This window comes from Hippocampus comes, unplaced genomic scaffold, assembly GCF_001891065.2.
Source record: "Hippocampus comes isolate QL1 unplaced genomic scaffold, H_comes_QL1_v1.1 scaffold59, whole genome shotgun sequence".
NCBI lineage: Eukaryota > Metazoa > Chordata > Actinopteri > Syngnathiformes > Syngnathidae > Hippocampus > Hippocampus comes.
In genome coordinates, this window is record NW_017805406.1 from 2,632,589 (window position 1) to 2,656,341 (window position 23,753).

Below are 23,753 nucleotides of genomic sequence, written 5' to 3' on the forward strand. Positions count from 1 at the left end.
CCGTATGTTTGACACCGATGCTTTACATAATCATCTTGCGGGCCGGATTAAACTCCTTTGCGGGCCGGATCCGGCCCGCGGGCCGTATGTTTGACACCCCTGGCTTAACCCATCAAGCGTGAAATTAAGTGACTCCTAAGTTGACCATGATATTTCCTTTTGAGGAAACATGGCTTTTAGTCAGAATACTCACCAAAGAACGGCTACCCGCTTGTCGGCTGGAGTCGCATCAGGGGCCATGTAGCTTTTTAACTTCATTGTGTACCTGAGTGTACAGTCAAAACACGCATTAGATCAGTGAAAAAAAAAAACATATAATTTTTTTTTTTTTGTCCATTAAAAACTGCCGTCTTTGGCCTTACTTGATAAGTTCCACTGTTTCGGCATACATGGGAAAAGGAGACTTGGCCTCCTGGGCACTCTTCTCGAGGGCGTTGCCACACTCAATGAAAGACACCACGGCGTCCAGGTAGTAAATGGCCTTCTCAAAACGGTCCAGCTAAATCGACATGAAACAAAACAATTGTAGAGGTCAAGCATGCAGTTACACGCAGCCACCTGCTCTTTTAATTTCCCCCCCCCCTCTTACCAGTGCATCGGCATTATGTTTGAGTTTCTTGGCCTCCTGTAAGTAATGATCTGCTGAGTGGGCCCTGAAGCAAAAATATATACAGACCAGCATGTTTAACATTCCTAACTCTTGCCTATGTCAAACATTTTGAAAAGTCTCTCTTCTCATTTACATTAACAGGAAGTACTCAAACATGAAGAATAACCCTGTTTCCGACAACAATTGAATGAATCACTTTCCTTTGTATTAATGATCCTTTAAACACACTATAGCCTTGTGCAAACGCATCCAACATGTTGTCTTTTCGGATGCATTATGTCGTCTGAAGCGTCTCACCTGTCTTCAAACGGCAGCTTGGATCTTTGCGATTTGGAGCCGTCGGTGGAGAGCGGCGGCACAGCCAGCTGGTTATCGCAGCCCTTTGAGGATTTCTCCTGTGGGAGGCAGCAAGCGAGAGGGGATAAAGTTTCAGGGGAGAGCAGCCTAATGTTTGAAGCGATGGATAAAAGGGGGACGAACGAGGGCGGGGAGAAGGAGTGTCGCATGGATATTTGCCACACAAATATTTCTGTTCATTTGTTATTCAAATCCTGTCACGGGAAAGGATGCAAGTTTCCACTGAGCTTCCACAAAGTTACTCACACTATCCCCACCAGGTGTCACTTCCACCCACCTTGCCATCTCGAGTGCTGCGCCCCTTGTCCTCGCCTTTTCTGTGCTTGGAGGTGGAGGTGCTCTTCGTGCTGTGGCCTCCTTCCTTGCCGCTGCCGGCCCCACTGGATAGTGACGTGGAGGACTGGCTGACCGTCCTCTTCCGACTCGGATGCTCGGCTTTCGGCGTCCGCTGGAGGCCCGCCATGGACGGAGAGGGCACCGGATCTTCCTTTTTCTCCAAAGACCTCTTCGATCTGATGGGATGCAAAACGTCTCAATGTCCGCGATGGGCAACCAAGGACAGCAATTGATCTGACCCGCAATGCAGAGTCCTCAGGAATGGCAAGAACGTCTTGAAAATTTAAATACAGCATGGAATGTTCACAGCAGCTTCCATTAAAAACTCTTACTCTTTACTGCTGCTTTTATGATGCGTTTGAGACTTTTCCTCCAGCTTGCATCGCTTGCTGTCTGGCTTGGCTCCCTCCTCATCATTCTAAGAAAAACGAGAGCGATGACTTGAGGTGACACAAATAATACCGCAACAGAAGTCAGGTCGAATAGCTGAAAAATTCCCAAACCTTGTGCTTCCTCTTGGCCTTGCTCAAGCTCTTTTCTGAACTTTGCTTGCTGAAGTCTTTGCCATCTCTGTCCTGGGAGTCATCCCGCTCCACTTTTATTTCTGCAGGCTCTTTGTACGGCCGTCCGGGGATCCTCGATAGCAAGTTGAGATCTGTGGTAGATGGGAAGGATGTGGTTTAATTCACTTCCAGAATATAACGGGAATTTAGGAGAATTTTGATGGATCTTAAAACATTTCAACTGACCTATTTTGACGATCAACACTTGCGGAGGTTGCCTGGAGGTGTAGCGCTCGTCAGGCTCACTGAGTGGAGACAGCAGCTCCTTCTCCTCCATTGGTGAGAACGCGCACACGGGCGTCCTGATGCTTTCGGTGTACTTTGGCGTCTGCGAGGACGACGGGATGCTGTCGTTGCCCTCAGAGTCCGACGATGAGGAGTCTGTGTCGACAAACTCTCGAGACTTCTCGCGAGTCGACTTGGAGCACGTTTTGGCCTTGCGCTTGTCTGCTGCGGCGGCGACAGCGGCCGCGCTGGGCCGCGGAGAGGATTTGGGTTCCTTTTTGATGCTGGGTTTGCTGGAACCCTTTGTGGCTGCTTTGGGTCGATGAGGGGGGATCTCAGGTGCTGGCTCGCTTTCCACCCTCAGGCCTCCTTTGGGCTCCTCCACCACCGGGGGCTTTTCCGACTTTTTAGGTTGTTTTTTCCCCACGGGCCTCCGGTTCCCTGTGCTGCTTTCACTCTGGGCTGGGGATTTCTGCCGACCACGGCCGCTCTCACCGCCCTTCTGTGCCGCCCGAAGGTCCCGACTTGGGGCCGGTGTCGAGGAATCTTTCGATCCCCCTCCCTGGCTACTATAGCCACGTCCTGAGCTGTTTTCTCTTCCCTCTTTTTTACTCTTGGTTTGAACATTGTTGTTATCCAGCGGTGACGGTGGGGCTGCCTTCTTGAACCAGTTGTCCAGCTGCCACTTGTTGGCCATTGGTTGTTCAGGCTATGACAAGGAATACACCAACATGAGCGATTTGACTTAATTTAGTGAGAAACAGGCCTACACCTGCGGGATGTTGGCATGTTGTAATAATGAAAGTGAAACCAGAAAACAAAACAAAAAAACAGGTTAGTTGAGAGCAAGTGTGGGAAAACGATCGCTATTGCATTATTAGATCTCATTATATCAATACACCAAGATAGAGCGTAGGGATGGCAAAATAATGTCTAGTCGTGAGTTGCAAAAAAATTCCCAACCCGTGAAGGAGCACAGTGACCACTCCTGGAGCAGAAGCAGACATACTTGGGCCTGACTCCGCTTATGCGCATGTTCAGCGGAACCTGAAAGGCTGGATTTGCACTACAAGGTTCAAGTGACACATTTACAATTTTTTTTGCTCACGTGGCATTGTTCAATCTTTGTAGAATAGAGCGCAAGATATTGTACAGTATATAGCGCCTCATCAAACTCACGACCCTTGCAAATGTCGATTAAAAAAAAAAAATTAAAAATCAGATCCACATCAGATATGTGCTTTTTATGATTGATAAATGATATTTTATTTTAACTTTTTTATGATTTGTTTTTTCAGCCACAAATGCTCGTAAAAGAAGCTTGTGAACATTGGCCAAATAGGTCCATAATTAACAGTACTAAGGCTGTTACGCTAGAATATTTTTTATTCACCAATCATTCTTGTTTTGGTATTGTTTAGCGTTAAAAAACAATTTATAAACAATGAAGGAATATGACTCAAAAGGGATTGATATTGTACTTACCATATTTTTAAAAACTGATTTAGTTACTGGTTCGGTCATTGTTTTCCAAAGTAAGAGCACATGTTTGCAAATGACTTGTTTTGATTAAATACAAAAGGCAAATAATTTGCTTTTGTGACGGACTACACAAATCAGGGAATCATTAATTTTGAGAGGCTGAAATCAGAAGATGTGGACAAATATAAAGCTTCTTTTAAAGTGAGAAGTGCCAAAAAGCAACATGGTACACCGGGGATCTATACGGTTTATGACAATCCCGACATGTGAAGCATCGAAATTACAAACGGCATTCACTGTAGGTTACAGTAAGTGATGAATTTACAACTTATGTACAAATTCCGGTGCCATTGTCAGGAAGCAGGAAGAGGACGCCATCATAAATTAAGGACTCCTTGTATTCCCATTTACCTCAGGAGAAGCGGGCCGCAGGGGCTCATTGGCCTCGCTGTCACTCGTGCTGCTCTCGCTCTCACTGTCTGAACCTGAGCTGCTTTCGGAGCCGCTGTGGCTACTTGAATCATCTCTCGAGTGCTCGGCTCCTTCACTATTATGGCTGCCAAGAGGTTTCAACAAAAAAAAAAAAAGACTTTTCATTGTGGTGTGAGCCAAGATCAGACATTAAATAAATCACAAATAGTGCCGATTAGAGAAAATCCATTTTACACTGATGATTGGATTATTAAGTTTTCATGTTGTGCCAAAGCTCTCACCTTGCTGATGTGTTTCTTGAGGCATTCTTGGCAGAGTCCTGTTCTCCATCGCTGTCCTCGCTGCTGCTGAGTTTGAGGTCATCTTCCAGCATACTAATTGTACAAGAACGATATGTTTTTACAGGAGATATAAATGAGAATGGAGGCGGAGGAGCAATGTTGCAGTACATACGTTGGCTGGTCATCGCAGGTTTTTGACTGGTGGCTGCTTGAGCTTTTGGAAGAACTGCCTCGCTCTGCAAAGCACAAATAACCTTGTTTAAAAGAGCAAGGTACGGATATATAAACATAAAAACATACATAAAGTGGACCCTCCAATGTTGAATGACTGTGAAGTAGTGCAACACTGAGTCAAGCCAAAAAGCGAGTCAATCAAGGAAAAATACCTCAAATGTCAGACTGCGTAGAATACTACACAGCACTGCTTTGACTGAGTTTTACTTTGTTCCGTGACCACGCTCATAACTCAAAACACTTGCATCTGAAATTATCTTTTCCCAGTGAAATGAACATAAATGCCATGAATCCATTCCAGCCATTGTAATCCCTCTGGTATGCTTGCCTTGGCCACCGCTATAATTCAGTCATCAGGAGGCTGCAGTATTATTTGTCAATTTTCATAGAGGATACAGAATAGAAAATTCCTTAAGCATTGCCTGTACAATTAAGAGACTGCCGAGGGGCCATAAAAGCATGTGTCGCCCTCCGCTGATATTTGTCCTCAAGTTTAAAATGACTATGAATGGTGTGTGTGTGTGTGTGTGTGTGTGTGTGTGTGTGTGTGTGATTACTCACTCTGTCCACTTGAAAAGGAGTGGGAATCCTGCGGGTGGAAAAAAAACCAAAACATTCTGCATTATTTTTATGGCCTTTTAAATTAATCCATAACCCCTTGCCGTTAATCTGTCTAATCTGTGTATCCTGAGTGTTTCAAGTCTCATCACTATAAATGTGCTTGTTACAGAGCGGCCAAAGGTTTTCTGTGCATGTGTTTTTGAAACAAGACAGACCCGAAGCTGAAAAATGATTTAACCTGATAAAAAGTGAATCGAGACACATTGAATAAAAGTCAGCTGCTGGGCAATGCCGACCTTGGTGGGGAACGGAAACTTGGAGGGCTCTGTCTTGCAGGGGGTGTGGATTGCTGTCAATGGAGGGGGCCAGGACTGAGTCATTTCCTGACAGAGAGAAAACACACACACACACACACACACACACGTACAGAGGGGGAAAAATGTGCAAATGAGCCATATGGTGTGTGCATTGCGAAACTTTTCTCTTCGACTGCCAAGACTGTAGGTTTGTCCTGTGAATACAAAATAACTTGTATTCAGACCTTTATTTCTATCTTTAACATACCTTTAGAATCTCGTCAACACAGTTGGAATCCCCAGATCCCTAAAAACAGAAACAATGCCTTCATAAACAAGCTTCAAACGTTAACTTCTAACAATAAAGGACAACAAAAAACAACAACTTAAAATCAGTTCAACGGGTGCTCTTTCAAGTTTAGAACAGTGAGTCTTTTTGAGGCAGCATGTCCACAAAGGGGGGAAATTCCAAAATTCCCTGAACATTTACAGAAAACTTTTCTGCCAAGTTTAGCTGGGGAGTTTTGGAAATGTTCAAAATGTTCAAAAAAAATGGAGTATATGGATATTCATTGGAATAAGTGAACATTGAGGCATTTATTAGTCTTAATTGCATGTACATTTTGACTACTGCAGTATGGCCTCACTTTAAGGAATGCATTATTCTTGTGACAATATCAGTCAAGCCATACCTCAACAGGCTGCGAAGGGATCTTGAGTTTGGTGAGCGAGGCCTTGCCATTGGACTTCATCTCCCCCATGGTGCTGCTGTGAGATTGTCCACTGTAGCTTTCCGCTTGCGAGCTCTTAGCCTCCGCTGTCTCCTGGCCGTCCATAGGCCTGACATAGGCCGTGGGCTTCTGGAGCATGGAGCCCGGTTTAGACATGAGCGATGGGGGGAAAGCCTGACTCGAGTGCTGTCCGCTGGGGAAGGAGGTGTGAACCCGTGAGGGCGAGTCCCAGTTGGCCTCACGGTCTCGCGGGGACTTGGACCGGTAGCGCTCCTTGCAGTGATGCTGCTCGGGGGCCAAGGAGCTCCGCGAATGGCTGTTGCCGCTGGAGGAGCTCAGAGAGCCCTTCGCTGGACTCGACGTGTGCGACTTGGAGTGCTCCGAGCCGCTGCTGTGCTTGCTTGACTTCTTTTCGCTGTGTCTTTGGCTACCGCTGCTGCCGCTACTGCCGCCGCTGCCCCTCTGGCTACTGTGCCCCCCTTGCAGTCCGGAACGTTTCTGAGACTGGGATGAGGAGGCAGCTGAGGCAGGGCCCACGGGAGTCCACTTACTGCTCTGACTGCTGCCACCTCCTCGTTGGTTCTCGCCGAATAAAGGCGCGCCAGATTTCTCCTCGGAGGAAGACGAGCTGTTAGAGGGTTTGGCGCTAAGCTTCGGAAGTGCCTCTCCAATTGGTTCTTTCATCTCGTCGTAATTGCCCAGCATGCTCTGAATACGGCTGGACAGTTTATCTTCTTTGCTGGACTGGAGTAGGAGACAAAAAATAAAAATAAGGAAGGAAGAAGTGGAGCAGAGGACAGTGTGATGATGGATAAAACAAGGAGAGCAGAGAATATGGTCAGTACGGAAGTTCATCCTTTCTTTTGTGATGCAAATATTGGAGGGATGACCAAGAGCCACAAGCCAATATGACATGGGCACTTGCCTACAGATGATGGGAATAACTGACCAGATCTCCACCAAAAACACCACAAATTAAAGTGTGACCGGATGGAATTTTAGAGCGAAGCAATCAGGATCAGATATGATTTGACACTACAGCTTTTGATACTGCACAAACAAGGAATATATCATTCAAACCAGATGTTGGAATATTTTTAGACTGTATAACTTACATATAACCAGTGAGGTCATCAGTGTGTGAAAATCTCATGAAGAAGAATGTAGACCGATTATTACGAAAAAAAAAAAAAAAATCCAAACAGGAAATTGCAGAATAACTAATAATAACTAATTCTATTTTTCCCCTGCCTTGGTTCTGTATTTTTGTAGAAAACTACACCGCATTGAAGGCATCAGTTGAACTGAGACAAATCAACAAAGAACAACAGCGGAATAAACTCCAGTAATTATTTGAGGAGATTTATTCAAAAGGAGACTGAAGGCAGCAGGAAAACGGCCTGCTGCCGCAAAGTGGACACAATGGTAAATGGGCTTTTCACCTAAAGTACGAACTGTCAAACTACTCAAAACTCCTCCTTATGTAACTTGCTCATAGGCACTTTTATATGGTCTTGGGGGCTAAGGACCTGACCCACAATGTTCAGATTTGGAGATGACCACTCTACCACCTGAACACTGTATTAACAGCTGACTTTGGCTTGTGATAGTTCATTCTTGCCATGTATCCTCAAATGTTGCAGCTATGACTGACCTACGGCTTGGAATACTGGTTGACCAGGTACCAAGAAATAGTGTCTTGTAGTTCCAATACCGAGTTTTTCCAGTCGACAGTGGCCAATAGCTAGCAAAGCCGTGATGTGGGGGTTGTGTAGCATAAATGCAAAAATAACCAAAGTAACAAAGTGAGGTAAAACTGCCCAAGTGGGATGCAGTGAGAGTAGGCTTGTTCAGAGCGACTGGCCTCACTCACCCGTGAACACAGATGTGAGTGTATCGATCAAAGCCAGATGTAAAAGCTTCCACTGTGGCCAAAGGTTACCGCCAAGCTGCTAACGGCTAGCATGTCACCGTTTGGGGCGGGGGGTATCCAGTTTCACATCCAACCTCAGACCACAATTTCGTTCGACAGATTTACACAGAGGAAACACAAGCTGCTATCTGAGGCAGGAAAACGCGCTGCTAGGTCATAACACTGACTTGACTACCCCCTGCTACCGTTGCTGAGGACGGTGAGCAATTAGGACTTTTTTAGCACCTTCAGAATTATTTTTCATGGGGCAGATTATATGCGGCAAACCATGAGGAAGTTGTTTTCAGTATTTTAAGTGGGGCAGTTTTCAAATGATTTAATGTCTGATCCTGTTTTAAAAACTCGTTCAACTCTAAAATTGCCTTGAGCATTAATGCTAGGAATAGAGTTTAAAACAATGTTACCAGTACAATGCAAATTATGTCACGTCAAACTGGAGTTCGAAAGAAAACAAATATGTGACCATTCCAGAGAGAGGAAAAAAATTGAAGCAGACTGTGTGGGTGAAACTACTGAAGCCACACAGTTTACCGGAACAAACATGGAGACACACACCAACATGAGTGTTGACTATCACATTCAGTGCCATTAAAGATGCTGTCTGTACTTTAATGGTGCACAAGGACCTTGTTTACAATACTAAGAGTCCACACTCATGCATCTGAGAGACTCAAAAGTTGAATATTAAATGTCAGTGTGTGAACAACGGCATCTTTGAACTGAGCTGATTCCGGCGAGGTGTTAATCGTATTTGACTGAAATTGAAGATATACTAATTAGAGCATGTCATCTAGTAGACGAGAGGGAAGTGTGAGGAAATGGGCTAATCAAGAACAAGTCAATGTTTCAACCGCCAGTAGACCAAGAATGATAATGCTCAAAACTATGCTAACAACAAATTAAGGCGCTTCGCTCAGCTGTGTGAGGGGAAGAAAAACTCCAAAGAAAGAGACAGGGCCACATTTTGTATATAAATGGAACAAAATCCATAACATTTCAGCTATTTGATTATCCATTTTGTGTAGACGCAGTGAGAATGTAGTTGTGAAACTCTCTGCCAACTGTGCAATTCCAACTTTTTTACAATCGTGTATTTTGTTACGTTTTGCCGGTATGAACAGTCAAGAATCCTTATACCACCTACCCTGCACAACAAGCAACGATACTTAAAATTGGCCACGATTCACAAGGAACCGAAACTAGCTATATTTTAGCTTTTTCATTTTAAAAGCATTTACAAATGTATTTATTTAACGAAATCTGAAGAGATTTCATTCACTTCCCTTTCATGTTAGGTTAGCAGTTAGCATGGCTTCTCCGTCTTCATGTTCTCTCTCCTCACCATGATCAGCCGCACGAGCTAGCCATCGTAGCTACTGTGATCTAAATTAGCTTAGCACTATTATATTATTGTTATTTTATGCGAAGTGTTCTGCAAAGCGCTTTGTTTCAGCAACAGCTATTGTGAAAGCGCTATATAAATAAAAATGTGTTGTATAAATTTAATTTGCATTGTGTACGGACAGATTAGGACAAAGACGTCAATGTATTTGTCTCGCCGAGGTAGTGAGAATATGTAACAAATTTGATTTTAAAAAAAATGGATGGATAGATCTGATTCATAAAAGACCATTTCCTTCTCTTCCAAATTTGATTTTAATGCCAGCAGACTACTGTTGTACATCTTCAATGCCAAACTAGCAGTGGTGTGCACGCGGTCTTTAAATGCACTACTGTGCATTGCCACTTAGTGGAGCATGTCAGGGGGAAGAAGAAAAAAGTCATGCAGCAAAGCTTACGTAACACGCAGACAAGCAGGAGACAAGATACAGGCCATAACGAACGACGAAAACAAATCCTCCGTCTTAAACCGTTGTCTTATTACATGTCGATTTGTGTTTAGCATGTCGCTGCTGTCTAACAAGCGAAGGTTAAAGACGTCAACTCCTGCAATGTTTTTCCCCTTTCACTTTCTTGGGGGCAAAAACACTGAGCTGTCACTCACCTCTGGTCGCCTTTCACATTCCTCACCGTTGCCCGAACAACTCGCTCGAGTGCTTGGGGGTGGGGGGGTGGAAGAGCTACTTAGCTCCGCACAAATCCGGTTAGTGGCAAAGATTAGATCAATGCGGGAAGCGCAAATCTTCTTTAGTGTCGTACGGCCCAGGCCGGAGCAGGCTGGCCTTCACTATTGCTCGTTGGGGCACATCTATAACGGGGAGGCCAAGGAATGAGGATGTGTGTTGTGTTTCACGCTATCACGACGAACCTGGGGTGTTAAATCTAAAGAATGGTTTGTATTGGAAGCTGACAATCTGGCAGGAAGTTTAACATACCACATCTCTTGTGTACAGCCCCCTTCTGGGCACCCTGCAGTTTTTTTTTTCAATAGAATTCAAGGTGTGAGCACTTTTGGAAATGCTCCACATGCCCTTCCATTGGTTTACAGCTCTAGCTCCAGCTTAAAAAATGTTCCCCAAAGCGTGACGACTCAGCCATGTTGTGAAATCAACAAAAAGACCAGACATGTTTTCTTTTTGTTGTTTGTAATAAAGGCCGTCTGTCTCATCATAGCTGCACATCTGATGCATACAAGGAATCGTTGTCACATGCAGGACATAACCATTATTTGCCAGAAATTCCTGAAACTACCAATTACAGCACTACTAGTTAACCATTTCTGGTTTGGACCACGTCACTATTGCGCTCTGTGTCTCCGCTGCTTGTTATTACTGGCTTTTGGATGGATTATGCCTCGAGACTTAGACGTCTTATCACAGATGACACTTTGATGCCTTTAAGACTATTCTGTGGATTGTGGCTTTTATTATATTACGCAATTGTTAAAGTGTCTCACCACTAGCGATTAGTATTGGCAATACATTGTATCTTTACTTTCTAAATATTGAGAAGCAGACAATGTAAAATTCAAATTTTCAATTTGACTGCAAAATAACTGGCTTGGCCACAGCGCACACCCACTGCTGACAGTCTATAAGTCCCACAATGAGCTGCAATGACTCACTGCTGACGCTTCACTGCTACGTGAGCAAAACATTCACTCTTGAGCAGTCATGTACATTTGAATCAATTCTACCAGGCAATTTCGTGTCGAACAGGGACAACAGTTAAAACAGCTATTTTCTACACCACATGTCCTCATTATGTGCGCTGGTGAGCTGGAACCTATCCAAACTGACTTTGGTTGGGTAAAGCCCGCCCGGACTCGAACCAGCCAATTGCAGGGCACGTGTGACAAACACGCGTTTAGATGCATAACAGATTCAGATTTGGACAATGTAATTTCTCAATAACCCTAACATGCAGTTCCCTTTCTATGGCGGAAATGTAACGCAGTCGGAAAACCATAACTGCAGTATAGTTAATATAATTAAATGAAACAACAGGGAAAAAAAGAAAGTCACAGGGGCATGTCAAATTTTTGTTACACGTAACCAGCTGATTCCGTTTTTAGAGCCTCTTAATTACAAGTCAGTGTCAAGTCATGTCATGGCAGTGAAACTTCTTGAAACGTGTCCCACTAAACGGCACGTGGATGGCAAAGAATAACTCAATCATATTTACTCGAGCTGTAAAGCAGGGTTGCCAGATTTATCTTCCTCGTTTGGCTAACATGTCGAGTAGAAATGAGCTTTTCGGACTTTGCGTCGTATTTCTAAACTGAATGAACAAGAGTTAATAAAGTGAGCTTACCACTTTGTAAGGTTCGGGGAAAAGGGGGGAATTTGCTGTAAACGCCTCTCCTCCCTGCTGGATTTCTTGATTTCTCCTTTCTCTTTCTTTCATTCGGAGCACATTCCGGTCCTCACGGTTCATGTTGCTGGAAGCACAAACAACACAAGTCAGTACTGTATATGTGATAATGCGCCACGACTGTGAATTCGAGTGCACGCATTTTAAAAAATGTAAACGGCAGTTTGACAGTAAATGGCCATTCCGTTCGGTAGACGTTATCCATTTTCCTGCTCGGAGCAAACGTTTACGGCGAAGTCTAGGACAGTAGGCTACCGCTACATACGCATCAGGAGTGAGAATCGCAGTCGAGAAAGTCGTCTCTAATAGGCTTAGGCTCGTCTAGACACTGCAGTAGCATACATTGACTGCGAGCAAGCCCCTTGAATAGATGCTCCGCGCCAGTTTGTAGACCATCGAAAGCTACTAGAGGTCTTTTTGAAAGGCTAAATGAAAAAAAAAAAAAAAGTCAATGCTAGCGATTGTTGGGTGCTTAGGGACCAACGATGACTCTTTTTAATGCGTCGTCCTTCAGCACAGCAAGTAAACCACCAACTACGTCTGCGTCCCAAAAGCATCCCGAATCCTAAACCGGACAAAAATCAAGATTTTAAGAGCTTCTCTGTACTGTAAAAGTCATCAACAAAAAGAAGACAATACTGGGTGTAAACTTTGAATTTGCCCTCAGCACATATATATGTCACATGCTTACACAACTCATCTTCTGCACAGTCTTATCGCCTGTTGTAAATGTGTCAATAGATTTGAAGAAAAAAAAAAAGGACCCGCAGAAGGGCAAGTAAAGGTCTACTCTGTTTCATTTCCTATGTGGAGTGGGGGAGAACTACTTCAAAACTTGAATAAACCTGAATATCTCGGAACATTGGTGGTATTAATGTAAAGACAATTTTCCCTGAGGCAGACAACAACAACAAAAAAAAAAGGGTCATAAATCCACAATGGACCTCGATGACTGCCACGCCCTCGCTAGCAAAGTGCTGTCACAAAATGTTCTGAACCTTTTCCGCTCAAGACCCAAATTAGTAACATAGTCCTAATTTGGTTCCTGCCCAGCACCCTATTGCCAAAACATTGGCATGTAATGTACACAAACTACCCCCTTACAGCAGATGCACATTAAAAAAGTCCTTTGCCAAGAGGCTGAACAGACAGAAGTGACAACAAACATATCTGCATGTCACGAGTTTCTGACCATAGCGTGGGTAATCCAAACAGAAGGGAGGTGGGGGCTTACTAAAGAGTGTTTGCAGTGCTCGCACATGTCAACTTGTAGCAGAGAGAAGTCAAGGAGCTGTTACAAGCACAATGCTTGGACAACAGTGAGCTTTGAAACAAAAAAAAACAAGAACAACATCCAGCCAGGCGTGTCACCTCTCGGTTTAAATCCTCAATGGCTTGGGCTCAGCCAAGAGCAACAAAGATTTGACGTCTGTTGACAGAGAGCGCTTGGGCGGCCGCCTCCCCATTACAAAGCAGCACGCCGGGATTACTTGAATTGTTGCTGTCGAGATGGGAGGAAGCAGATAGGTTTCAAGCCTTTTTAAGCAAGGACGGCAAAGGTCTTACAAGTCGACACTTAACATATCCTAAAAGAAATGCACTCGACTTTGGAATGAAGCAGACAAATGGCCGGTTCCCAATAAAATAGTTATTACGTGCGTGTTCATCCGTAAGATTCTTGATTTCACAACCGAATACTTTTAACGGGCATTCCGCGTCATTGGCAGCAGACTAAATGAGTCATTTAGGCTTGGCAGCACACACATTTACTGTCCACAAATAGTCTTCATGCAAATAAAGCCCATAATGACCACTGGGATGTGTTTGAAACACCCAATTAGTGGTCGCTTTATCGGTGTAAATGGAAATGATTTGGGCTAGTCCGATGTGCACAAGCAACATAGCATGGTTATCTCTCACTCTCTCCGTTTAGCGTTATCAGCTTCAATAATGATTCGTGGTGAATGCATTGTCCTGTCCAAGTCTAAGAACTACAAGCCCCTGGCGTTAAAGATAGGGACGTACCAATTAATTGTCCGGCCGATTAAATTACGCACCTCAAAACACCGGCGAAAATAATCTATATAAATATCAGTCGATATTTGCCGACTGTTTTTACCTTTACGCACCCAAACCATTTATAGCAACGCAAATTAGACATAAATGAGTTAAATATAACCCAATCAGCTAATGGTAATTCCAAAACATATGACAAGGATTACTGTGCTTATAACTTCATTAATTAGATGAATGGTGTTGTGCAATGCATTCTGGGATTTAATTTTTTGGGAACAATATACTTACATTTACTGTGGGGAAGATGTGCAGGTCGGCCCATGAATAGAAAAAAACCTGTGTATAATTTATAGCCACTGAAATGTGTTGGGTGGGTGGGGATTATTTTATGCATTATACTTTTTCACATTGGTCATCTGAAGTCAACAGCGGTACGGTACATAAACAACAATAAAAATACATTTTTACCTTACTTCTTAAATGAGTTTCAGAATCCGTACTTTCACCAATCTTTTATTTTACACTTGACATTGGATGTTCGCATTTTAACACACAAGTACACAGTGCGAGTACTGTACCGATGTCACCTCTGTGAACTTAGGTGTGAGAATTCGTCGCTGCGCGCCACAAAAAGGCACGCTCAGTCCCCGCTGAACTTTCTGGTTTTCATTTAATTGTTTGCCATTTGTGGCTTAGAATTCCTTCATACAAATATTAACTGTGGTTATCACTTTACTACGCCATATTCCTAAATGCACGGACGGACTGTCATAAATTAGGCATCCCCTGCAAAGCTGACTATAATCTTCGAGTTTCATCAACTATAACAAACAGACGTTTTCGTTGTAAATGGAGCTTCAATGCAGTCATAAAATATCTGCGGCTCAAAGCATTCTTTTAAATGTGAGGTACTGGCAGTGCTTGTTTCATGTGAGAGAGCACATGGTACTACTTTAACACAGCAAAACGAGGAACAACATAATGAGCCCAAATGAGTCATCTAAGATGCACATTTCTGTGTCATTTAATGTAGGATTCTGGAATTACGGATTCGCTGGAAGCAACAACAACCAAAAACACACTGCAATGACTCCATGTTCCACTGAAACTGTCGGAACATTTCTGCCACTTCTTAGCATGTCGGCTTCCCCAGAAACGTAAGAAAAAAAAAAAAATGACACTGTGACAGGTCAAGCTGCGTAAACAGCACATAGGGCGATAAGAGGTGGAACAAAATGGACGACAACAGAGTGAAAACTTCAAGTGACCAACGATGAGAGTGATGAAAGACAGATAAAGGGCATATGATATGAAAGAAATACAGCACATCTGATGCAACAGCAAACTAAACCCCTCCCACCTTGTGCTTTCAACAAATATCCAATAAAAGACAAAGACAAAAAAATTGCAGAAAAATACATCGCTCCTGACTGCGCCGCCGAGGCTGCCGTGAGTACGTTGATACATCATGTAAATGTGAATAAGCCTGTGAAAGTCCAATTTGAGCTCAATGTGTGAACGGGCAAACTGTTAGCATCGCGCTTTACAATCGAATGCCCTCAAGGCAACAATCCTTTGTAAGCTCATCTCAAGTCCTTTCGGCTCTCTCAAATGAGCCACTCTCTAGCTTTTTATTAGCTCAGCAGGGGTAACACCCCGACATACACTATTAAAGGAAGTCCGCATTTGTATTTAGGCAGAAAATGAAAGGCTCGTGGCTCATCCGTTAACTGACTGCATGTATCGATTTAATAAACAAGCGGAGTTGCCGGAATTTGCATGTGATTCAGGGTGGCAGCTTTTACATACGTTAGATTGTATACATTTATATGGCCATGCAAACCACAGCTGAGTTAATGTCTTTACACCGATAATAAAACTTGAGCTCCGAATGTGATTTTTCGCAGCCATGTGTAAAAACAACAGAAAACAATGCTGCCGGAAACCGGTCTTTAACTGACATCTGCGTTTGGGAGACTGGCAATTTGGGAGATTTTCCATCAATGGGAGACATTCCATCAAAACACTATAAGGGCAAATTGGGAACCTGCGTGAGTTAATTATGGATACAGGAGACATGTACCCTCCAGTAATTATATTGTCTCTAGTTGTGTTTCTGAGAGCGAATGGTTGTTGCTTGTCTCTGTGTGCTCTGCGATTGGCTGGCAATCAGTTCAGGGTGTACCCCGCCTACTGCCTCAAGTCAGCTGGGCAAGTCTGGGTGAGGATAAGTACTCTGGGTATTATGATTATTGTTAGATTAATTGAAACGTTTGCATAAGAGCACGAAGAAAAGAAAGTTGTGCGCAGCCGCATGGGATTGACTTGCATATTACTCCGGCTGCAACTCACGATTACCGTAATAATTGATACATCTGTCATTTTGTCGATGAATTGGAGAATAACAAATGTAATTTTCATCCAACTTAAAAAAAAAAATCTTCAAATTGCCAATGCAGAAATTGCACAAACATTCATGATGATTCAGTTACTGCGTTGGTCCATCACATGTCAGAAAATAGGAAAACATAATGACCATTGTATACCAAAGTAAAAGCAAATGTTTTATTTTGTTTCAACACAAAGATAATCGGTCTCCTTACAAGGAGAACTCCAGAAATAGGAGAATATTTACTGTTGAGAAGCTGAAATTCTGAGGATTTTGACACCTTGAAATTACAAAAACGGTCTGAACAATTCATCGACGATCAAAAATAACATGTATTCTAATTATTAATTTGATAATTGATTAGTTGTCGATTCGTGGCATCAGTTGAGATACTTCCAATGTTGTATTGTATTTCATGTTGTAAATCAATTGTATTTTACGTGGATTTAATTCAATGGTTTCGCCTAACACTTCGGAAAACCTACCACGGCACTAAAGAAACTGCATTTATGAGACAGGAGAATCCACCTGTTGAAAAATAAGTCTCAAAGATGGAAAATTGTCAAAATCTTATCAGTCTCATCTTATCACTGACAAAAGGCACACCCTTCCATGATGAAATTGGTTCGAAATGACACGTTGCTTGACTTCCGATATTGCTAAGTTTCCAGTCATTCCGGAGGACCCAACGGTTGTGTGATTTGTACATAAAAATTGTTAATATGTGCCAAGGAACAAAATATCAACTTGACAAAGCACAACTACTGGAGGTGGGTGACATGGGCAAATAAATATATCTTGTTATGATAATAAAAGCTGACTTGACTATTTTCATAAAAAAAACAAAAAAATCTGATCATGCTTGGGACGTGGAACCACGACTTGTTATTAAGAAAGTAACTATAACTGGGGGAACATAATACTGATACCTTCAAATTTTTTTCAATCATTCAATAAATGAAGTTATTCATGAGTACTTTCTGCAATGACGCAGGTGGGAATTGTTGTGTGTGTGTGTGTGTGTGTGTGTGTGTGTGTGTGTGTGTGTGTGTGTGCGCGTGTGCGCGCATGTGTAAACGTGTAAACACAGTCAAAATATTTGTCCATGACAGACGCGTATTTTTACGGCATCATGCTTACAGCAGCAAGCTGACAAAGATCCCAGAGTTGTCGGATGTCACGTCTTTCTACCATTTTAAATCGCAAATCGAAAGGAGGAGCACAATTTGTTTGCGTTGCATTGCATTTATTACATAAGTGGCCAGCTCCATTTTATTGGAATCACTCTGCAGTGCGTTGAAAAGGTCAAAGTCTGGTGAGCTGAAAAGCCACTTCACTCTGTTCCTAAATTAATCAGCTCATCTGTCGCAGGGCAACTCGCAACCTACCAGCCAGGTCACCTCTTGTACAAGAGTAAACATTGTATACCCAAGAAAAAAAAAAAAGGTGACCAACATATGGCTGTAGATCAGCTCTGCGAATACACCACTTGAGCTTCTGTCACTCCTCAAACCTTCACTTTTAAGTTCTTTTCTCATATCTTGTCAGTCAACGGGAAAATTAAGTGAACATTGCGAATTTCAAGTACAAGTGCCTTACCCTGCGTGAAAGGCCATGGCCCAAAACACTGAGACATTGGAAGGAAGAAGGTTCACCGGCGATTCACAAGTAGTCCTGTCATGGCTTGTCAGCCCAAAAAGAGTGTGTCACCCTCCCCCGTCACTGAACGCTCCTTTAACGCTTTATTGGGATCCACCCATCCATAAAGAACTTTTTACACGACACTTTTACACCTTTCAGAAGTATGGTGTATTTCCTGAGAGTTGGAGACAAATCTGACTTGGGATAGAGGAGGTGACTGCTTGTCTCGGGATGTACCACAAAGGCAAACGGCGGGGGTGTTCGCATTGGACGTGAGGCTTCTGGGGCAGGCGCAGCTTTGTGCTTCCGTGTGTGTGTGTGTGTGTGTGTGTGTGTGTGTGTGTGCGCGCTGTTTTGTGGTTACGCTTGTGTGGAGAACAAGATGGGAAGAGAAGGGGGTTAGGATAGTGTTGGACAAACAGCAGGGAGAGTTAATTTGGCAAAAGCAGAGAATTGACGGATGAATGAAGCGTCGACATGTTAAGATTTAGCTCCTAATCAAAATCTAATGTTCCACTTGTCAGAAACAAAGCGGCTGTTTACGCGACACTCCCTTTAATGTTCGTTTTCATGGTTTGCTTTTTTGCCCGAAACATTGACATTTGAAAACGAGTCAATCGCTTTTGACGATAACAGCCTGTTGAAAACGGCACTACTGTATATAGATGACAGCGTTGCTCATCTCGCTATGCCAGCAAAAAAATAGTGAAAGGCAGAGAAATGAAATGTTTTTTCCACTTGATTACAGAAGGTACACTTAACCTTTGTATCCCATGTTTGATATGAGAAATTGTGTATGTTAATAAAGTCCTCCAAAGACAAAACATACTTTTTATCGATACAGTGACATGCTGTACTGTTATTTTGCACAGTAGTCTTTTGCACAAGTCAGTGGCCTCAGTGCATGCTTGCTGGTGAGTAGGACTTTTTAACGTGATATCAATCTTAGATGTTCTCGATGCACTGTCAACACCGCAGGTTAAAATAACCAATGAAAAGCGATTTCACTGCGTCGGGCCACTCCTTTCTTTTGGGAACTGAGAGTTGGCTGCTTGACACACGGGCTCCTTGGCACAGTGGCACATCAGATGCCGAACAGTAAGAACCGACATTTATTTCTCTGTCCCTTTCATACAGAATTTACTGAAGTGGGACGTCAGTGTTCACACAGTCGATGCAGCTCAGTGTCAAGTGAAATAATTGAGATGCATCGAGCACTGAGCGTGGTGGCTAAAATTACTTCCGACACGGGCAAGTGAGTCATGTCAGGGGCGCTAACGTCGTATATGATGTCGGAAATTGACAAACTGCCCTGTCGACAATATATTGCAGTCATACTGGGGTCATGCTAATGTTGGAAAAATACGACAATAATATGGTCAATTTTGGCGCTATTCTGACTGCGAGGTGAGGACTTTCCAAAGTCTTTATTTAGATATGTGTTCATGTCGGGTGGATAAAAAGATGGTTTAGTCCGAGCAGACAACTAGGTGGCAGGTGTAGATGTCGCCAACTAGTGGTCTGGCATGCATGTAACATTCCTTTCAGTTGTGAATGGGGATCATTTTGACCATGTTGTCTTCTGTACGTAAAATTTTAAAAGACTAAAATACTAAAAGGAAGACTAAAAATCCTGTTTTTTCCCAGGTTGGTCTGATAACAAAGCTGGAAGCCTGTGATAGAGGAACCCCCCCATAAACTATGGGTTTCTGTCCACATACAAGTAATTTTGACTGCAGAAATAGACCTCTATTTTGCTAGCGAGAGATATAAAACCAGATAAAAATGTGAGAGGGGTGTCGCTTTGTGAATAATATCACAACTAATGAGTTTTGAGAGAACTATTTTACATCAGTGTGCTCTGCAATAAATTATAACTGCCCCTTTGTACCAAGCAACATTTTGGATCGTTACAAGGTTGAGCATAGAATTATGAATGGGATATTCACAGAAAAAACATTATTACAAATGTGTTGGAACACCCAAAAGAAGCAAAAATCACACCAGCACATATAGAGTTAAACCCACCATGGGATGTAAGGCTCATGAGTTATTACAGGGAATTCCTTCGGGCAACATTCTGCACTAATGCCTGACTGGTAAGATTAACAGATGTCAAAATGCAAATCTTTTATCCTCTAAATGCAACGCCTGACTCCACAAAGACATCCAACCAAGATTTGACAGGCGGCGAGAACATTCACCCTAAACGGAGGGAGGAGTGAGGAAGGGAGCAGAGCTCACCTCGCACCCTGGAAATGGAACATTCCGCCTTGTGCCATAGAAGGACATGTTATTTTACACCACAAGGCCTCTCCTCCGTGTGATGTCACTCCGCTCAGCTCAGCAAGCCAACCGGGGCATGTCTTTCCGTCAACAAGGTCCCTCCCACCCCGTGTCCCTCCCCCCAACTGTGCCCCAGCACACGTGAAGCACTGGTGGAGCCTCTTAAAGGCACAGAGCGCCATTTCTGCTGGTATCAAACACACAGTGTTTTTCATCAGCGACATTGGGGTGGACACCAAGTGACAAATGTGTTATCAGTGCAAGTCACAATGTTTTGATCTGCTCCCAAACAACAAAAGCGGAACCACAAAACACAGACTGCCAAATAAATGGAATGTTGTTCGAACTTATCCACAAGACTTGACTGAGAGTTCATGTTAATTTCTACTTAAACGTGCCTGACAAGAATGTTAAAATGTCTAGTTACTTCACATACTACCTGTACAGTTGTTGATTTTTTTTTTCCCAAGCCCTTGAAAAGGATTGCGGTCTCCATCTGAGGTAGTACTGTGCATAATATGCTCTCCTTTCGAGAATCTGTCAGGTCAAAAAAGGAAGAAGGTTACAGGAAATGATGATGACTGGACTGGAAAGCCCTCTGAGTAAAAATTCAGTGGAAAATCGTGTCACAACCTATAGTCTGCACACTATCAGAAAAAGACAATTTAGTGAAGACTGCAGCAGTGTTTTTCTTTTCTTTTTTTCTTGGAAGCAACTGCATTCATTCCCCACGGGGTAGAACACAGCTACCTCCTCTCTATTCAAAGGTCACGGTTGGATTAAGTGGTCAGTTATTTTCGGCACATCAATTATACAGTATATGCCACTTACAGCGATACAGAAAGAAGCATGCATTAGACAAGTAGATCATTTTGACTGCAGACAGTATGTAATCTAGAAAGCACTAAATGACAGATGTATCATATGGTGGACTCAAAAGAACCCAGGGACATTCTTTGAATCACGAGCAGTATATGCACAAATTAATACAAACGGTGTCAGCCATATGCGCGGATCGTAAAAAATAAATAAATAAAAATAACATCATGAGTTACTGTTGAAAAATGATCCGACCAGGTTTCGGTGAAGGTAGCTGTGTTAGCACCCCTGGCACTGTGAAAACAAACCTGCTGACGGCATGCATTCCGCAGGAGTGTCCATTCAATAGCCGTGGGCCTGCCTCATCTAAACAGCTGTTTGGCGACAAGTGGGGGACGAGACCACATACGGCCACGACAAGAAAAACTAATTGTAAATGTAGCGAGGTCACGTTGCCCACACTGACGTGATGTGATAACACTCCTTGGGAGGCAGACCGTCTTTATCGATGCCGTTATTAAGAATTCCAACCTTTTGGCTGAAGGTATTGACGACTGCACACTGGTGCGATCCTTGTGCCCCGCTTCCATGCTAAAAAATATTACTATTTTTCAGTTTCAATTTGGGGTTCCTGATAGTCAGTTTACGACGGTCCTGAAATGTGACGTTTCGAGCTTAAGGATGATGCGCAATGAGCTTGTTTGTCCGCAGCGTAAGAATACATTGTCAGTGGCGCAAAAAGGCATACTCAGTTAACGCCATATTTTTTGTTTTTCTATCAATGGCCTACAGGTGTTTTTCATCCACATATTTACTGTATTTAACTTTACAAGTACATTAGTGTGGGTTAATGACAGACTAATCAAGTTTTTCCGGACTTTGCTGCAGTAAGAATGGAACTCCCGCCGCAAACCGAGGACTCCTTTAAAGTAGTTGGGACTGCTTTTATCGTTGGAAGACAATCAGAGAGTTGATTTCCTTTTGTTGACATTTCCTTTTTTTTTTTAATAACCGTGAGCATCTTTCAAGGTTACCGCTCCACTAAATATATGAAATTATAATTGGTGCCAATTAACTAATCACAACAATCCATTAATTGGCAAGTGCTCTAAACAGATTACACATGCCCATTTGGGCAGGGAGAGGCACTTGAAGGCACTTTGTGTCTCAGCAGGTGTTGCATTATGCAAAGCAGAGGGCGCCAACAAGCGTTTACAGCTCGACTCATGTGACCGTTTTTGCATCACAATACCAATTAAGCACATTAGAACATAACTCATCAAGGTGCTAAAGGTAAATCATCGGCGTTGACAACAGTTTGACTTTATTGGGAATGGGAATTTCCCGAAATGGCGTCATCTACTACAAGGGGAATGACTTGATTGGTTATGTTTTTAAATATTGGTTTAACGGGACAGGAAAAATCTTTTTTTGAGCAAAGTGATGATGACGCTCGGGGTCTCCGTGGTTGTTGGCCTTGGCTAACGTCATGCTGTTGTTTCTTGAGACTACAAACTAGTTCAGGCTGACTCAACATGTCGACAATCAATTCCACAGAGAAGAGATTCTTGAGCCGTGCTTCTCGGCTGAGTTCAGTTCAGCTTCTGACGTTTTTGTTTTACCATAGAACCCTTTTAAAGATTACCAATATAACTCAACTCATGCACTTTGTTCCCTTCAGTACCTTCTGTTGAGGTAGTAACAGAAGTCGTGGTGGTAAGACTGTCTAAAAGAGAAATTGCCATCTTTTTGCAAAAAGAGGATTATAATAAGAGCCGAAAACATTTTTATTTAATTACCACAAAGATTTCAAGGCCCCTTTATGACTGCCTATAAATGATCAAATTTGTTCACCTTTTCCCCTTTGCTGTTCTGTATAAACAGCACAAGTGAGCGGACAAAGTCGACCTGGCAACTTTCCATGGAGGTAGTAGCAGAGGCGTGACAGAGAAAAGGTGACACCGGTGTGTTGGGTATTAATGACAGACAGACATGGGAGAGTTTCACTCCCAACAAACTCGTCAGCACGGATGTGTTGAAAGCAATGTCCTCTGTCAACAACTCTTCTCTCTCTGGTCACATCAGACCTGTGATTGAGGGATGCTGTTTTCGAGTGGTTACACCACTTTCCTGGGTTTTGCAAAAGGCAAAGGCGCATTAATCTTTGGCCTGTTACGACTCTGGCCTCAGTGTATGATCCAATATCACACGAGCTGCAATGAAATCCATCGTGGACTCATAGTTGCTGTATCAAAAATTCAACAATGACAGCGCAACAATGTCAACGCAAGCTGCCACGAGTAAAATCATGTCAGCTGCACTCCAGTTTCAAGAGGCTTTTCTCCCCCCCATGACACAAACGACACATTATTCCAGCAGCGCATTGTGACACGAGTGTTAGTGGAACATGACACACAAGCCTCGATGATCTTCCGATCCTTTCCAAAGAACCTGTGTCACTCAAGCTTCTCCATTTTGCAAAACCGTGTTAGTTAGGGAAAGGGGGCAGCCATGACCTTCTTATCCAACTGTGCCAAAAGCACATTAATAGTGAAGCTCATATCAGAACTGTGAGGTCGGTTCCTAAATGTATATTTATCCCAATGTTGTGAGTCAGAAGGGATGTCACCCTTGCTACAAATAGAAACGCACAAACATATGGCTTACGAGCAAACCTATAAATACGCCTGCAGATGCGCCACAACAAGCACTCTGATACGAAACGATGAATAACCAAGTGAGACAAGCTGTGGAAGAAAAAAAATGATGTGATGGAAGCTGGTTTAG

General features: G+C 43.0%; 1 protein-coding gene across 4 annotated transcripts in view; it reads right to left on the bottom strand.

Moving 5' to 3' along the window:
- The window catches only part of aff4 (AF4/FMR2 family, member 4), a 30,050-nt gene that overhangs the window by 2,410 nt on the left and 3,887 nt on the right, over nucleotides 1-23,753 (bottom strand). Inside the window, exons 2-18 of one of the 4 annotated variants that reach the window (XM_019873292.1) lie at nucleotides 20,588-20,684; nucleotides 11,756-11,884; nucleotides 6,070-6,852; nucleotides 5,646-5,684; nucleotides 5,378-5,464; nucleotides 5,082-5,109; nucleotides 4,459-4,522; nucleotides 4,287-4,379; nucleotides 3,985-4,129; nucleotides 2,053-2,800; nucleotides 1,807-1,958; nucleotides 1,636-1,721; nucleotides 1,245-1,479; nucleotides 908-1,005; nucleotides 590-653; nucleotides 363-499; nucleotides 194-265 (exon numbers count right to left, since the gene is read on the bottom strand). In XM_019873292.1, the coding sequence (XP_019728851.1) occupies nucleotides 194-265; nucleotides 363-499; nucleotides 590-653; nucleotides 908-1,005; nucleotides 1,245-1,479; nucleotides 1,636-1,721; nucleotides 1,807-1,958; nucleotides 2,053-2,800; nucleotides 3,985-4,129; nucleotides 4,287-4,379; nucleotides 4,459-4,522; nucleotides 5,082-5,109; nucleotides 5,378-5,464; nucleotides 5,646-5,684; nucleotides 6,070-6,852; nucleotides 11,756-11,884; nucleotides 20,588-20,662 (3,035 nt within the window). In that variant the 5' untranslated portion in view covers nucleotides 20,663-20,684. Of the gene's footprint in view, nucleotides 1-193; nucleotides 266-362; nucleotides 500-589; nucleotides 654-907; nucleotides 1,006-1,244; nucleotides 1,480-1,635; nucleotides 1,722-1,806; nucleotides 1,959-2,052; nucleotides 2,801-3,984; nucleotides 4,130-4,286; nucleotides 4,380-4,458; nucleotides 4,523-5,081; nucleotides 5,110-5,377; nucleotides 5,465-5,645; nucleotides 5,685-6,069; nucleotides 6,853-11,755; nucleotides 11,885-17,819; nucleotides 18,089-20,586; nucleotides 20,685-23,753 lie in introns of those variants that run through there. The other 3 variants (XM_019873295.1, XM_019873293.1, XM_019873294.1) reach the window with 3 other exon arrangements.